This window comes from Cnephaeus nilssonii, assembly GCF_951640355.1.
Source record: "Cnephaeus nilssonii genome assembly, chromosome: 11".
In the NCBI taxonomy this organism is placed as follows: domain Eukaryota; kingdom Metazoa; phylum Chordata; class Mammalia; order Chiroptera; family Vespertilionidae; genus Cnephaeus; species Cnephaeus nilssonii.
The window spans coordinates 37,619,713-37,636,211 of NC_137082.1; the positions used below are offsets into that span (position 1 = coordinate 37,619,713).

A 16,499-nucleotide genomic window follows, 5' to 3' on the forward strand; every position below is an offset into this window, starting at 1 on the left:
TTCCAACCAACTGAGCCATACTGACCATAGCCTAAATCATCCTATATAATAAAACCCTGATATGCATATCGACCGAACAGTGAATTAATCGGTTGCTATGATGTGCACTGACCACCAGGGGGGAAGATGCTCAAAGCAGGAGCTGCCCCCTGGTTCAGTGCACTCCCACAGGGGGAGCGCCACTCAGCCAGAAGCTGGGCTCACAGCTGGTGAGCACAGCGGCGGTGGCAGGAGCCTCTCTCGCCTCGGCTGCAGGTGCACTGAGGGAACCCCTCCAGTGCACGAAATTTTGTGCACTGGGCCTCTAGTTCTTTAAAGAAGCCTTTTCCAACCAACCAAGTCTGGCTTTAATGCTACTCCTATAATTGTGATTTGTGTGACTCATCCCCAACTAGAGTGAGATCTATGGGAACTATGTTTGCCTTAGGTATTGTTCCATCCCTGGTACCTATCACAGGACCTGGCAAAAGTACTCATTCGATGAGTGAATGTATCTAGACTTAAGATAGTTATTTCCCCAATGGCTGAATTTTAATAGCCTTTTGCCTCTTTGCTTCCTATCTCTTCAAGTTCCTATCCACCTGCCACTAGAGTTTTCTTCCTTATTCAGTGACTAGAGGCCCAGTGCATGAAATTCGTGCACTGGTAGGGTCCCTAACGACTACCGGCTGCCAGCCAGGTACTCTCTCCCTTCCCCCAGCCACCTTCCACTGCCACCACAGGCCAGAGCCTCCCTCCCTTCCCCTGGCTGGCCACGCCCCCCTGGTCGAACTCCTGGACAACTCCTGGTGGAGGGGACAATTTGCATACTATGCTTTTATTATATAGGATTATATAGGATTTAGTTCTTTAGATGTTACAGTACCAAAGACAGAGATATCCTTCCTTATTTCATGGGTCTCACTCTAGTTGGAGATGACCAATACAGAAGTAAATAATAATTACAGCAGCACGGTAAGACTTGAATACTCTCCATGATTCCCTCCTGGCTGTACATAAGAAAAAAATCTTTCTTAGCTGATTATCCAAGGTGCTCCATAATCTAGTCCACTCTTCCAACTTAATTTGTCACAACTCTTCTACCCCAGTCAGCAAGTCTCCTCATGGTCCTCCTAGACATACTCAGCTTTTTCCACTTTCATGCCCTTTTGTGATGCTCTCATTGCCAAGTATGTGCACCCTTCTCTGCTAACTCACCCAAACACAACTGGCCTTCTGGACTGAGTAGAATCCTCCCTCTTTCAGAAGGCTTTTATGTCTACTCTCTCAACTCTGAATCCTGACAGAATTCACCTGGACCACTCCATCTGGCACTTGATAAAGATCTGATGTACTCAGCTACTCTTCCATGTCTGACCTTTCATTTTTGTTTCCTTTAGGACCCAATGCATGAAAGGAAAAGGCAGCTATGGTGTTGTGAGAGGGAGTCCTAGACTGGGAAGTAGAATGCTATTTTCCACCTGCCTGCTAATTATATTCATTCATTCAACAAATATAGATTGGTCACTTCCTCTGTGTCAGGCACTACTATGTGTATGTCAATGAAAGATAATTTTAACAATATTCTCTACAGGATTGGTAACCACAGCTTGGTTCAGTAGAACCTCTCCACACTCTTATTCTAGAGAACTGGGTTTCAAATAAGAAGTTAGAAAACTTATCATCAGTTGTATGTGTGCTTACGCAAGTTAACTACTCAGTGTTTGTAACCCTCTCTGAAAGATGAAGACACTATGACTCACTCCCAGCGTCACTAAAAGGACTGGAAGAAACAACTGGTAAGAACATTACAAAGTACTAATAACATGCTCACCATTTTAAACATTTATTAAGACAATAATGATAAACAGAGTACCCACTCACAACTGGTATAGGAAGATTCAGATATTTTAAAAGAAAAGCTTAAAGTGGAAAACCTTTTCTTTTCAGAACCATAACCAAAATGATTATAATTTAAATGAGAACTTTTCAGAGGGACATAAGGATCCCTTTTGGTCTTTACTTAAATATAAAAAATTGTGCCCAGCCGGTGTGGCTCAGTGGTTGACCTATGAACCAGGAGGTCAGGGTTCAATTCCCAGTAGAGGGCTTGTAGGAGGCAGCTGATCAATGATTCTCATCATTAATGTTTCTAACATCTCTCCCTCTCCCTTCCTCTCTAAAATCAATAAAAATAATATTTTTAAAAACTGTGCAAGGTAATGAATAATAAGCCACCTACCTGCGGTTTGACGAAATCCCTGAGTTGGCACCATTTAACAAAATATTGTTGTGCAGCACGCACACTCTTTTCATCCGTCTTCTTACAATACACTCGAATTAGCTGCTCCTTAAATTTCTTTGGCAAAAGCTGTGAAGCCTTTTTAAAGAAAAGATTTCACTTGAATTCACACGCTGAAGAGAGATCAGCCGTTCCTAAGTTCCATTCTTGATGTTACATTAAAAGCACCACATTGCTTTGCTATATTATCCTAATTATAATTCAAAGAAAAGAACTAATGGTAGTTGTCATTAAAAAATGCCCTAAAGCCCTATCTGGTTTGGCTCAGTGGATAGAGAATCAGCCTGTGGACTGAAGGGTCCCAGGTTCGATTCCGGTCAAGGGCATGTACCTTGGTTGTGGGCAAATCCCAAGTGGTAGGCATGCAGGAGGCAGCTGATCGATGTTTCTCTCTCATTGATGTTTCTAACTCTCTATCCCTCTCCCTTCCTCTCTGTAAAAAAAAAAAATCAATAAAATATATATTTTTTAAAAAGCCCTACAGCCGCTGTGGCTCAGCAGTTGAGTGTCAATCCAGGAACTGAGAAGTCATGGGTTCAATTCCCAGTCAGGGAACATGCCCAGATTGTGGGCTCCATGCATGAAGCAGCTGATCGATGATGATGTTCCTCTCTCATAGATGTTTCTATCTCTCTCTCTCCCTTCCTCTCTCTCTAAGAATAAATAAAAACACATTTTTTTAAATGCCCTAAACCGTATGTCGACTAATAAGAGACTAAAGGTTTGTATTATATAATTGTATGTAGATTACAAACTCTCATACAGAAGACAGGCAAATAAGCACATTTAACCTACATGATTTCAACCTTATAACACTCCCTTACCAGATTTATAACCTAGCCTTTAAACTAAAAACAGTACTTTTATCTAAGTTCAGGAAACAGAAAAAGCTAGCTGTTACGATGATCTAGTTTACATAAAATCAGGCACAACTTTAATTTTAAAGATAAGCTTATTCTAAAAAAAAAAAGATAAGCTTATTTGATTTTTTTTTTTTTACTGTATACATTGACTTTAGGACTTAACCTACATGTAAAATGCAAATTTATTATAAAGATTTGCCAAAAGCCACTACAGTGTTTTGTTTTGTTTTAACCTAAGTAGTTACCTGTTCTTTATTAATCTTGAAAGCTTTGTTGAGGTCAGCCTTACAATAGAAGTGAACATTATCAATAGGATTTTTGTCTTCCATTCCATAATCCATGTTGATAACCTCAATAAAAGCAAAAAATAAATGGTCACACATATTTAAAAAATGGTACATGACCCATAGGGATTTGGTCTTGAAATCTGGGTGGGTGTGGGGTATTTGTGTGTTCAATGTAAGTAGGGTGTAAAGTCAATACCTACTATGTGATAGACACTGTGGCAGGCACTAGAGATAATAATAAAGAAACTTGATATGATCCCAGTCCCCCGGACTATGTGGCTTAGACTGAGGTTCAACAAATGATTATCAAAGTAATTACATAACTTCATGTGTTATAAAGGCTACCAAGGAGAAACAAATGATGCCATGAAAGTTTGTAACCAGAGAATGACTAGTGAGTAACTAAGAGAACAGGAATTAACCAGGCTTAGGTAGGAAAGACAAGAATGCCAGGCAGAAAAGACACAGCTCCAGGGCAGAGACTGAAACTATCTGCTGGCTTTAGTAACATTGAAGCCATTGGTGATCTTGGTGAGAGTAATTTCAGTGATGTAGTATAGTGATGGAGATAGAAAAAGGTTTGCAAGTAAATAAGAAATGAAAAAAAACAACAACTCTTTAGAAGTTAAGGCTGTTAGGAGACAGGAGAGGCTTCCAGTCAAGATGGCAGAGCAGGTAAACACTGTCCTCACCTCCTCTCCTGACAACTTCAAAATTACAACTATAGAACCACCACCATTGGGAACTGCCTGAAGTCTAGCTGAACAGAAGTCCTGTAAGTAAGAATATGTAGAAGAAGCCACATCAAGACTATCTTTTTTAAAAGTTAAAAAAATAATAATAAAGAAGACACAAAGGAGAGAGAAATAAGGTATCTAGGAAAGGTAAGGGGAGACAACTAGAGTTTGATGCTTATTTTCTTAAGATAAAAGTCTGTTTAACTGCTAAGGGGAAAGTCAGAAAGAGAGGAGAATCAGTTCCATAAGGTTCCACAGAAGTGCTGAGACAAATGGCCCTATGGCTACACTGCCCAATGTGGTAGCCACTAGCCACATATGACTGTTTAGATTTTAAATCATTAATATAAAATATAAAACATTTAGTTCTTCAGTTTTAAATGTTCGGTAGCCATTTGTGGCTAGTGACTACCAAAATGGACAGTAGAGATACAGAACATATCTATCATCAAAAGTTCTATTAGGCCTAGCAGGTTTAGCTCAGTGGATAGAGCATTGGACTGTGGACTGAAGGATCCAGGGTTTGATTCCAGTCAAGGGCTCAGGCCCAGGTTTCGGGCTCAATACTCAGTAGGGGGCATACAGGAGACAGCCGATCAATGATTCTCTCCCATTATCTCTCTCTCTCCCCCACTTCTGAAACATATATATGTGTGTGTGTGTGTGTGTGTGTGTATATATATATATATTAAAGTTCTAATGGACAGCCCTGGTCTAGATCACAATTAGAAGGATTACTTTTTATAAGAAGAGAAAACATTTCCCACAGGACCAGGGGGAAGGCTGAACACCGCTGCAGATGGAGGGAGGCTTGCTTATATGATGATGTAGGTTGAGGGAGTTCCTACCTAATGGCCTATATTTTATATCTGAAATAAAGAGCCACGGTGGGGTTAGTCATTGAGGGTAATACAGTTGGGGTTGAGGAGCAGGGTTGGAGGTCTTAGAGGAGTGAAGATGATTTGAAAGTCATTATGGAAACTGGAGAATTGCACTAAGCCTGCCAGAAAGTTCAGGGGGCCTAGCTAAGGTTGGTGACCATGAACTGTCAATTAGCCTTATGTCAGGTAGATGCAAAGATGGGCAAGGAAGTTGTGGGTAATAGCAGAAAATGACTGAATTAATGGATCACAGAATATGAGTTAGATTGGAAGATAAATAAAAATAGAAGGTCACTGACAAGCTAGAAGGAGATAATAAACTGGAGGTCCTGATAAGCTAGGAACAAGCATACAAGAAAGGGGTTTGTGGATAGAGAAGGAATGCTGAAATGAGTGATTTTTAGAGGGAGGGTATTTTCGAATGTTGATAAGGTTCAGAATGTAATATGCTGAGAGTGTTGGCTGAGGTGGAGTGGATGAGGTCACTGAGGATGAGGATAAAGAGATCAGAGTTGGTTGGCCATATGGACTATGAAGTCATTAAGGATAATGGCAGGAATTAGAATAGACACGAAGACTTTAAATTATGCCAAAAATCTTCACCAAGAGGACAGTAAGTGGTTTGAGGATGTTAGTCTCAGAGGAACAGGGACTGTGCATAGGATATATATATATCCTATATAATAAAAGCGTAACATGCAAATTGACCGAACGGTGGAACAACCGGTTGGTGGGGGGCGGGGCTGGCGAGAAGGCGGCGCCAGGCCAAGGCATGTGTCGAGGAAGAGACGGTGATCGGGGGACGGCAGCGACCAGCAGTGGCAGAGGGGCAATCAGGGGGGCAGGGCCAGCTGCTCGCCAGCCAGCGCTGTCCCAGATCTGCCCACCCAGTCGCCTCCTGCAGAGGGAGGCCAGACTGCAGCTTAGGCCTGTTCCCTGCAAGAGGGTGCAGGCCAGGCTAAGGACCCCCTCTCCCCCCCACCAAGTGCACGAATTTTCGTGCACCAGGCCTCTAGTATATATATATCTTCACTCGAGGATATTTTTTCCCACTGATTTTTAGAGAGTGGATAGGAGGGGGAGAGAGAGAGAGAGAGAGAGAGAGAGAGAGAGAGAGAGAGAGAGAGAGAGAGAAATATTGATGTGAGAGAACCACATTGATTGGTTGCCTCCCACACACATCCCGACCAGGGCTGGGGATTGAGCCTGCAACTGAGGTCCATGCTCTGACCAGAATTGAACCTGTAACTCTTTAGTCCATGGGCCGACGCTCTAACCACTGAGAAAAACTGGCTAGAGATACTAGGGTCTTGAATGGGAGGTATTAGAGAACATGAAGACTGATGAACAGGAAGGTCTCCTGACCCTGAGGAATGTGTTTTCCTGAACTACAGGAAAACCAGTTTCTCAGGGGACAGCTAGGCTACAACTAAGGCAAAGAGCTATTCAGTCAAGAGGCTGATGTTAGCCCTGATGTTAGGTGTGGCTCAGATGATTGAAACCTAGGTACGTGCCCTGACCAGGAGTCGCCAGTTCGACTCCTGGTCAGGGCACATACCCAGGTTGCAGATTCGATCCCTGGTGTCGGGGTGTGTGTGGGAGGCAACTGATTGATGTTTCACTCTCACACCGATGTTCTCTCCCCCCACCCCCTTACTCTCTCTAGAAATCAATGGGAACATTAACCTCAGGCAAGGATTAACAACAAAACAAACAGTGGCCATGTGTATGTCATCTCCTATGCATGGCCTCTTTAGGAACCAGTGATCATGCATTCAGTAGGAGATTGCACTTTGAGAGAAAAAAACAGATGGGAGGTCAGGGAGTGACTAGGAGTAGTGCACTGTGTTGAGGGTGATAGTCTCCCCAGTAATGCACTGAGGGCAAGGGCAGACACGTGAGAGTCAGGAAAAACATTCTGGAGAGTGAAGTCTGTCAGAGTCTCAGGAAGTCAGGATGTGAGATTCCTTTATTCTGGTGGAATCTCATCTAATGAAACAGGAAACTGCAGCCTGATCTGCAAATCTGAGGCACTTCAACATGCAGCCAAGTGAACAGAGAGTGGGTCCAAGGGCAATTCACTCATATCCCTTGGCAAAGAATGGTTATGGAGAGAGCGCCCTTCATTCAAAGATGTGTCAACAAGAAAATAACAAATGAGAGCCTTATGAAAAAAATACATAGGGAAGAGAGTCCCGAGATTTCAAAGGAGCAAAACTCTGAAAAGGATTTCTTATGAGAAATAGAAGAAAATACGAGTAGCCATTTGGCATTCTCATTAGGATACAAGAAGACACTACAGCTTCTATGAAAATAGGAGTAAAAAAGTCTTACCCTTTTCCTTTGTGTGTGTAGACAATTTTTAAAATTAATTAGCATGTACTACTTTCGTGACCACGAAAACATTAAAAAATCAATATATTACAATGTTCTAGTAATCACCTGAAAATTATTACATTAACAATACTGACAACAGCCCTAGCCGGTTTGGCTCAGGGGATAGAGTGTTGGCCTGCAAACCGAAGGGTCCTGGGTTTGATTCCGGTCAAGGGCATGTACTTCCGTTGCAGGTTCAATCCCTGGCCCTGGTCAGGGTGCGTGCAGGAGACAACCAATTGATATGTCTCTCACATTGATGTTTCTCTCTTTCTCTGTCTCTTCCTCTCCCACTCTCTCTAAAAATCAATGGAAAAGTATCCTCAGGTGAGGATTAACAAAATATATATAATTTTTAAAAAATAAAGTTGTATCTTAAAAAAAAAGAAATAAAAAAGAATGCCCAGTTACTTACTATACAGCATCTCAACTTTTAAAACTGCTATAGAATTTGCTACAAATTTGGGTCCTTCCATATTTTGTGTGGAATAATGCTAAATCTATGCTCAAGGTTGGCTTAATCAACTGCTTCAATGGTGGGCCCAGAGGAGGCACCACCACATAAAAAGACCCCACCACCAGGGAACCCCCAGGCATTCCTCCTGGCAGGCCTCCTGCACTCTGGTACAAGTTGGTAATGATGGGGTTGCAGACTTTTTCCAATTCTTTCTGCTGATGTTCAGATTCTCCCATTTCTGCAGTCTGGTTCTTATCAAGCCATTTGATGATTTCATTGCACTTGTCAAGAATCTTCTGTTTGTCCTCACCATTGATCTTGCCTTGAAATTTTTCATCTTCAACAGTTATTTTATTGTTGAATGAATATGTTTCAAGTGAATTCTTGGGAGACACCTTGTCCTGCTGCTTATCTTCAGCTTTGTACTTCTCAGCTTCCTGAACCATTCACTCAATGTCTTCCTTGCTCAGACAACTCTTGTCATTAGTGGTGATAATCTTGTTCTCTTTTCTTACACTATTATCCACAGCAGAGACACTGAGGATGCCATTTGCATCGATATCAAAAGTAGCCCAATGGGTTTGACTCAGTGGCTGAACGTCAAACCCAGGAGGTCACAGTTTGATTCCTGATCAGGGCACATGCCCAGGTTATAGGCTCCATCTCTACCTAAATGGGTGTCCCCAGTTGTAGATATGATCTCAAAGATTCTATCTTCAATTGTGAGAACTGACACATTGAAAGTGCCACCTCTCAATTTAAAGATCAGCATGTTTCTTTCAGCTCCAACCTTTCTGTCTAAGCTAAGCCATAAACAAGGAGGCAGCCAATCAATGATTTTTCTCTCATCATTGATGTTTCCATCTCTCTCTCCCTCTCCCTTCCTCTCTGAAATCAATTTAAAAAGTGTACTTTTTAAAAAATATCAAAAGTAACTTCAATCTGAGGAGAACGATAAGGTGCAGGAGGTATGTCTATGAGTTCAAACTCGCTAAGCAAGTTGCTATCCTTGATCATGGCACACTCACCTTCATAAACCTGAATGAGCACACCAGGCTGGTTGTCAGAGTAGAGAGGGAAGGTCTGTGTCTGCTTGGTAGGAATGGTAGTATTGTGCTTGATGAGGTCATGACTCCACTAGCAGTCTCAATGCCAAGGGAAAGAGGAGTGACATCCAACAGCAGTAAATCTTGAACATGTTCAAATTGTCTTCAGAGAGGATGGCTGCCTGGATAGTTACACCATAGGCACCATCCTCATCTGGGTTGATGCTCTGATTCAACTCTTTTCTACTGAAGAAGTCCTGTAGGAGTTTCTGAATCTTGGGGATATGGGTAGAAACATCCACCAGGACAAGATCATGAATCTGGGACTAGTCAAGCTTGGCATCCTAAAGGGCTTTCTCTACAGGGTCTACGGTGCTGTGAAGGTCAGCATTCAAGTGTTCAAATTGGACATGGGTGATAGAGATATAAAAGTTGATTCCTGGGTCTCAAAAGAACTGTTGGCCCAGAAAGAAACTCACTACAGACTGATTCATTTGCCTTTCAGCATAACCATTATTGCTTATCTCATTTTAGGTTCTTATAAGTGTATTTCTAGTAGCACATGATCTCACCCATCTAGGGGAAATGATGAACAACACAGACTGATGAACAAGAACAGACCCAGAAACAAGGAGGCATGAATCAGACTGTCAGGCCTCAGAGGGAGGGTAGGAGAGGGTGGGGATATAGGGGAGAGATCAACCAAAGGACTTGTGTGCATGCATATGAGCCTAACCAGTGGTTAAGGACAACAGAAGGGTGGGGGCATGCGTGGGGAGGGGTGTGAGATGGGAATGGGGGGATGAGGACAAATATGTGATACCTTAATCAATAAAGAAATTTTTTTAAAAAAGTTGATTCCTTCATAAAGTGAATCAATCTCAATACTGGCCTGGGTGCTGGAAGAGAGTGTATATGCTTAGCACATTCCCAAGCAGTACGAAGGCAACAGAAAGCCCCCTTGTTCTCACTGATATCTTTCTTATGCTTGCACTTGAACTCTGCAATAAAGTGGTTGACCATTCAGTTGTCAAGTCTTCTCCACCTAAGTGGGTGTCCCCAGCTGTAGATTTGACCTCAAAGATTCCATGTTTAATTGTGAGAATTGACACATCGCAAGTGCCACGTCCCAATTTAAAGATCAGCATATTTCTTTCAGCTCCAACCTTTCTGTCTAAGCTACAAACAATAGCAGTGGCAGTTGTCTCGTCGATGATTCTAAGTACATTGAGACCAGCAATAGTTCCAGCATCACTGGTAGCCTGACTCAGAGAGTCATTGAAGTAAGCATGTACTGTAACAACAGCAATGGTAACAGTCTTCCCAAGGTAGGCTTCATCTTCTGGATAGAAACGATTTCCTTCATCTTCTGGATAGAAACTTTTTGTCTCTCTCATGTATTCTACTTGGACCTTGGGCCTACCAGCATCATTCTCCACCATGAAGGGCCAATGTTTCATATCAGATTGGACAACAGCATCATCAAATCTACATCCAATCAAGGGCTTGACATCACAAACTGTGTTGGTAGGATTCACTGCAACTTAATTTTTGCAGCATCACTGATCAATCGTTTGGTGTCAATAAAGGTGACAAAACTTGGGGTGGTTAGTTTCCTTAATCATTGGTAATTATTTTCAATTTTCCGTGCTGGAAGACACCCCTACAAGAGTAGGTGGTGCCAAGATCAATGCCAACTGCAGGTCCCTTAGACATGGTTGCTTGAGTGTATGCATGGCTTGCAAAGACCTGATCAGAACAGCTGCCCCTGCGTTTAATGGGGAGAGGAGGATCTTTATTCTTATAAAAAATTCTTTACTTAGCATATTAGCAAGTGAACTACTTACATCCACTATAAAATCTTCAGCCTTCAGTTCAACGTCTAGAGTAATTACACCAGGTTTGGCATTGGCAATCTCTTGTGGAAACTTTTCACCAATTTCCTAGAAAAGACAAGACTCCCCATGTTAGAACTCCAGTTCTTCACCATTAAGTCCTTGTACCATGAAGCGTTTCTCTCTTTGAAAATGGCACCATGTAACAAGTGCCTAGTGAATTGGACAGCACAGTTCTATATTTTCCTTCTTTTAGTCACAATTTCCCCATCTCTACCTAAACTAACAGAAAACAGTATATTACAAAATAGTGATATGTAAGGACCTTTTATGTCTAATTATCTACTAATTTGGATCATGCAGGAAACATTAGAAATATGCTTATACCATCCTTTAATCAAATCATGGTAATGTTTATAACAGGATTTTTCAATTAAAAAAAAATCTGGCATTAACTTATTAGAAAAACCAGAGGCACCCAAGGAAGTATTAAAAGCAGGGTGTGGTTACCAGTATGGTTCGTGTTATTCATTTTTTGGTGAAAAGTAAAATCTTCAACATGCAGGAGAGGAAAATAGATATATAAACTAAAAAAGATAGGCACGCCGAGACCGGTTTGGCTCAGTGGATAGGGCGTCGGTCTGTGGACTGGAAGGTCCCGGGTTCGGTTCCGGTCGAGGGCATGTGCATTGGTTGCGGGCACATCCCCGGTAGGGGGTGTGCAAGAGGCAGCTGGTCGATGTTTCTCTCTCATCGATGTTTCTAGCTCTCTGTCCCTCTCCTTTCCTCTCTGTAAAAAGTCAATAAAATATATTTAAAAAAAAAAAAAAAAAAGATAGGCACGTGCCATCAGGGAGAAACTGTGAAAGAAGTTAAGTAGTAGCAGGTCCTCAGAGTTTCAGTGAAGCTCATGGAGATTCCTTATTTGAGGGTCCCTTTCACTTCCAGGATGACAGAGTAAATTAGACTTGGCTTTGAATCCTGACTCACTACCTGTGCTTCCATAGGCAAGTTATTTACTCTCTTCCCAAGCCTCAGTTTCTTCATCTACAGGACAGACCTAAGAACACTGTGCTGATGTAAATGAGGTTAAATGAGAATAAATGTAAAGGGCTTAAGAACAGAATCATTGTATTGTGACAGGTAAATGGTTTTCCTCATGGAGGACAGAGGACCTTTCACTAACGGGAAGAGGCTTGACAACTCAACTTACCTTTATAATTCTCACGTTTTGTGGCTGAGTCTGACCCACATATTTGTATAGATTACGGCGTTCAATTTTTTCTAAAATCTCTCGTGCAGCAGCCAAATTGGGATCAGCAGAGTGTAAAATCTCCAGAAAAATGTTATCTGCCAATTTGATGAAATTTCAGTTACATCAAAATGAAAAAAAAAACCACAAGATTTATAATGGTACATCTACACAATGGAATACTACGCTGTGGTAAAAAAGAAGGAATTCTTACCATTTGCAACAGCATGAAAGGAACTGGAGAGCATTATTCTAAATGAAATAAGATTTATAAAGACTCACATCTTGTTGTACCTCTAAAGTAATTTCGAGCAGTTTACAAGTGTAGGCACACTACGATTATGACCATGTGAAAACATCTTTTTAAATATTTTTATTGATTTCAGAGGGGAAAGGAGAGGAAGAGAAATATCAATGATGAGAATCATTGACCGCTGCCTGCTGCATGCCCCCTATTGGGGATCAAGCCCGCAACCTGAGCATGTGCCCCAATCAGGAATCAAACCCTGACCTCCTGGTTCATAGACCAATGCTAATCCACTGAGCCACATGGGCCAGGGGAAAAATATTTTTAAGACTTAAATGAAAAAAAAACCTTTGTAAAACATTCTCATCAATGTCTTGAATTTGTTTCAAGGTAATCTAGTGAGTTGGAAAGGGTAGTTACAAAACAATACTGCACTGGAGTTGATGATCTCAGGTTGGGTTATGGGTATTTAGGTTTATATTAATTTCTTATGTTTTGTTTTAAAAGAATGATACTTAAGGAATTACAAAATTATGTCTGAAATCTGCTTCAAAATGGTCCAGTGTTTGATGGGAGTGAAGGGATGAAATTGTTAAAGCTAAGTGATGTAAATTTCTTTAATAAAATTTTTTTTAAAGTTCTATTCCATGATAATAGTAGAAGGTAGTTTCTTTTTACTCCAACTTTAAAAAAAAATGTTTTTATTGATTTTTAGAGAGAGAAGAAGGGAGAGATTGAAACATCGATAAAAGAGAAACATCATTTGCTGTAGCCAGTTTGGCTCAGTGGATAGAGCGTCAGCCTGTGGACTGAAGGGTACCAGGTTCAATTTCGGTCAAGGGCACATGCCTGGGTTGCAGGCTCAATCCCCCAGTGGGGGGCATGCAGGAGGCAGCCGATCAATGATTCTCTCTCATCATTGATGTTTCTCTCACTCCCTCTCCTTTCCTATCTGAAATCAATAAACATAATACTTTAAAAAAATCATTAAAAGAGAGAAACATCATTGATCTGCTGCCTCCTACAAGCCCCCCACTAGGGATAGAGCCCAAAACCTGGGCATGTGCCTTGAAAGATTCAAGTCAGCAACCTCTTGGACCCATCAAGACACTTTCTACATAAGGCCATCCCACAAAGACTGGGATGCATAACAGATCTACTTAATACAAAGAAGCAAATACAAAGAGACAGCTAAAATGGGGAGACAAAGAAACAACCCCTAAATGAGAAAAAAGAAGGAAGCTCTAGAAAAAGAACTAAATGAAATGGAGGCAAGCAACCTATCAGACATAGAATTCAAAGTAATGGTTATAAAGATGTATAAGGAACTTAGTGCAAGTTACAACAGCATGAAAAGGAAAACAGAAGCCAGAAAGAAATGAAGAATGATATATTGGACATCAAGAACACACTGGAGGTAATAAAAGTAGACTGGATGAAGCAGATGGTTGCATCAAGTGACTGGTAAGACAAGGTAGAAATAAATACCCAATTAGAGCAGCAAATAAAAAAAAGAATCAATAAAAATATTTAAAAACAAAAAAACTTTCCATACAAAAAAAAGTTAAGGGAGTACATTATTACCAAACCAGCAATGCAAGACATGTTAAAGGGACTGCTTTAAGAAAAAGAAAAGGCCCAGCCAGCATTTCTCAGTGGTTGAGCATCGAGCTATAAATCAAAAGGTCATAGTTCGCTTCCCAGGCAGGGCACATGTCTAGGTTGCAGGCTCCATCCCCAGTACTGGGCATGCAGGAGGCAGCCAATCAATGATTGTTTCTCATCATTGATGTTTCTATCTCTCTCTCTCTCCTTTCCTCTCTGAAACCAATAAAAATTTTTTTTGAAGAAAAGGAGAGAAAGAAGATGACAGGCATAAAGAAAATAAAACGGATCTAAGAAACCAAGATGGCGGCATAAGTAAACACCTGAACTTGCTGCCTCGCACAACCACTTCAAAACTACAAGTAAAAGACAAAACGGGTATCATCCAGAACCACGGGAAGGCTGGCTGAGTGGAAATTATACAACTAAAAGGAAAGAGAAAAGCACACTGAGACTCAGAGGAGGTGCGGAGGTCCAGAAGTGAAGCGTACCAACATCCGAATTATGGGGGTGCCAGAAGAGAGAGAGCAAGATACTGAAAACCTATTTGAAGAAATAATGACAGAAAACTTCCCCTACCTGGTGAAAGAAATAGACTTACAAGTCCAGGAAGTACAGAGAACCCCAAACAAGAGGAACCCAAAGAGGACCACACCAAGACACATCATAATTAAAATGCCAAGGGCAAAAGACAAAGAGAGAATATTAAAAGCAGCAAGAGAAAAACAGTTAGTTACCTACAAGGGAGAACCCATACAACTGTCAGCTGATTTCTCAACAGAAACTATGCAGGCCAGAGGGAGTGGCAAGAAATATTCAAAGTGATGAATAGCAAGAACCTACAACCAAGATTACTCTACCCAGCAAAGCTATCATTTAGAATTGAAGGTCAGATAAAGAGCTTCACAGATAAGAAAAAGCTAAAGGAATTCATTGCTGCCAAACCAATATTATATGAAACGCTGAAGGGTATTCTTTCAGAAGAGGAAGAAGAAGGAAAAGGTAAAGACAAAAATTATGAACAATAGCCCTGACCGGTTTGGCTCAGTGGATAGAGCGTCGGCCTGCGGACTGAAGGGTCCCAGGTTCGATTCCGGTCGGGGGCATGTACCTTGGTTGTGGACACATCCCCAGTGGGAGGTGTGCAGGAGGCAGCTGATCGATGTTTCTCTCTCATTGATGTTTCTGACTCTCTATCTCTCTCCCTTCCTCTCTGTAAAAAATCAATAAAAATATATTTTAAAAAAAATTATGAACAACAAAGTGACAACAAATACATATCTATCAACAAGTGAATCTAAAAATCAAGTGAATAAAAAGTCTGATGAACAGAATAAACTGGTGAATATAATAGGATCAGGGGCATAGAAAGGGAGTGGACTGAAAATTCCATGGGGGTGTGGGAAGAGACTGGACAAAAATCGTACACCTATGGATAAGGACAGTGGGGGTGGGGGGAAAGGGCAGAGGGTGGGGTGGGAACTGGGTGGAGGGGAGCTATGGGGGAAAAAAAGAGGAACAACAGTAATAATCTGAACAATTAAGGTGTATTAGAGAAAAAAAAAGAAAATGGCAATAAATAAACACCTATCAATAATAACCTTAAATGTAAATGGATTAAATGCTCCAATCAAAAGACATAGGGTGACTGACTAGATAAGAAGTAATAACCCATATATATGCTATCTACAAGAGACCCACCGCAGAACAAAAGATACACATAGACTGAGAGTGAAGGGATGGAAAATATATATTCCATGCAAATGAAAAGGGAAAATAAGCTAGGGTAGCAATACTCATTTCTGACAAAATAGACTTCAAAACAAAGGCCATAGCCCTGACCAGTTTGGCTCAGTGGATAGAGCATAGGCCTGCGGACTGAAGGGTCCTGGGTTCGATTCCAGTCAAGGGCATGTACCTTGGTTGCGGGCACATCCCTGGTAGGAGCTGTGCAGGAGGCAGCTGATCGATGTTTCTCTCATCGATGTTTCTAACTCTCTATCCCTCTCTCCCTTCCTCTCTGTAAAAAATCAATAAAACATATTTAAAAAAAAATCTTGCCCTGACTGGTTTGGCTCAGTGGATGGAGCATCTCCCTGTGGACTGAAGGGTCCCAGGTTCGATTCCGGTCAAGGGCATGTACCTTGGTGTGGGCACATCTCCAGTGGGGGGTGTGAAGGAGGCAGCTGATTGATGTTTCTCTCTCATCGATGTTTCTAGCTCTCTATCCTTCTCCCTTCCTCTCTGTAAAAAATCAATAAAATATATTTAAAAATAAAAAATATATCTTGGTGGACGTTAAAGGAGAGATTGACAGCAATACAATAGTAGCAGAGGACTTTAACACCCCACTGACATCACTGGTTAAATCTTCCAGACAAAAAAGTTAACAATGAAACAGAGGCCTTAAATGATAAAGTAGATTAGATGGGTCTAACCAATATTTATAGAACATTTCACCCCAAAGCAACAGAATATACATTCTTCTCAAGTGCACATGGAACATTATCAAAGACAGACCACATATTAGGGCACAAAACAAGTCTATACAAATTTAAGAAGATTGATATACTACTAAGCATCTTTTCAGATCACAATGGCATGAAGTTAGAAATCAACTACAATAAAAAAA

At 41.2% G+C, this 16,499-nt stretch overlaps 1 protein-coding gene and 1 pseudogene across 2 annotated transcripts in view; both read right to left on the bottom strand.

The window, feature by feature from the left end:
• Positions 1-16,499, bottom strand: part of SAMHD1 (SAM and HD domain containing deoxynucleoside triphosphate triphosphohydrolase 1) — a 61,622-nt gene that overhangs the window by 4,342 nt on the left and 40,781 nt on the right. The window contains exons 12-15 of the mRNA XM_079785023.1: positions 11,977-12,113; positions 10,776-10,871; positions 3,390-3,494; positions 2,222-2,359 (exon numbers count right to left, since the gene is read on the bottom strand). Of these exons, the coding sequence (XP_079641149.1) occupies positions 2,222-2,359; positions 3,390-3,494; positions 10,776-10,871; positions 11,977-12,113 (476 nt within the window). The remainder of the gene's footprint in view (positions 1-2,221; positions 2,360-3,389; positions 3,495-10,775; positions 10,872-11,976; positions 12,114-16,499) is intronic.
• LOC307107650 (heat shock cognate 71 kDa protein-like) lies at positions 6,348-10,767 on the bottom strand (annotated as a pseudogene). Its single transcript has 3 exons — positions 9,790-10,767; positions 8,819-9,367; positions 6,348-8,454 (listed from the first exon to the last, which is right to left on the bottom strand). The product of its transcript is annotated as a heat shock cognate 71 kDa protein-like (transcript).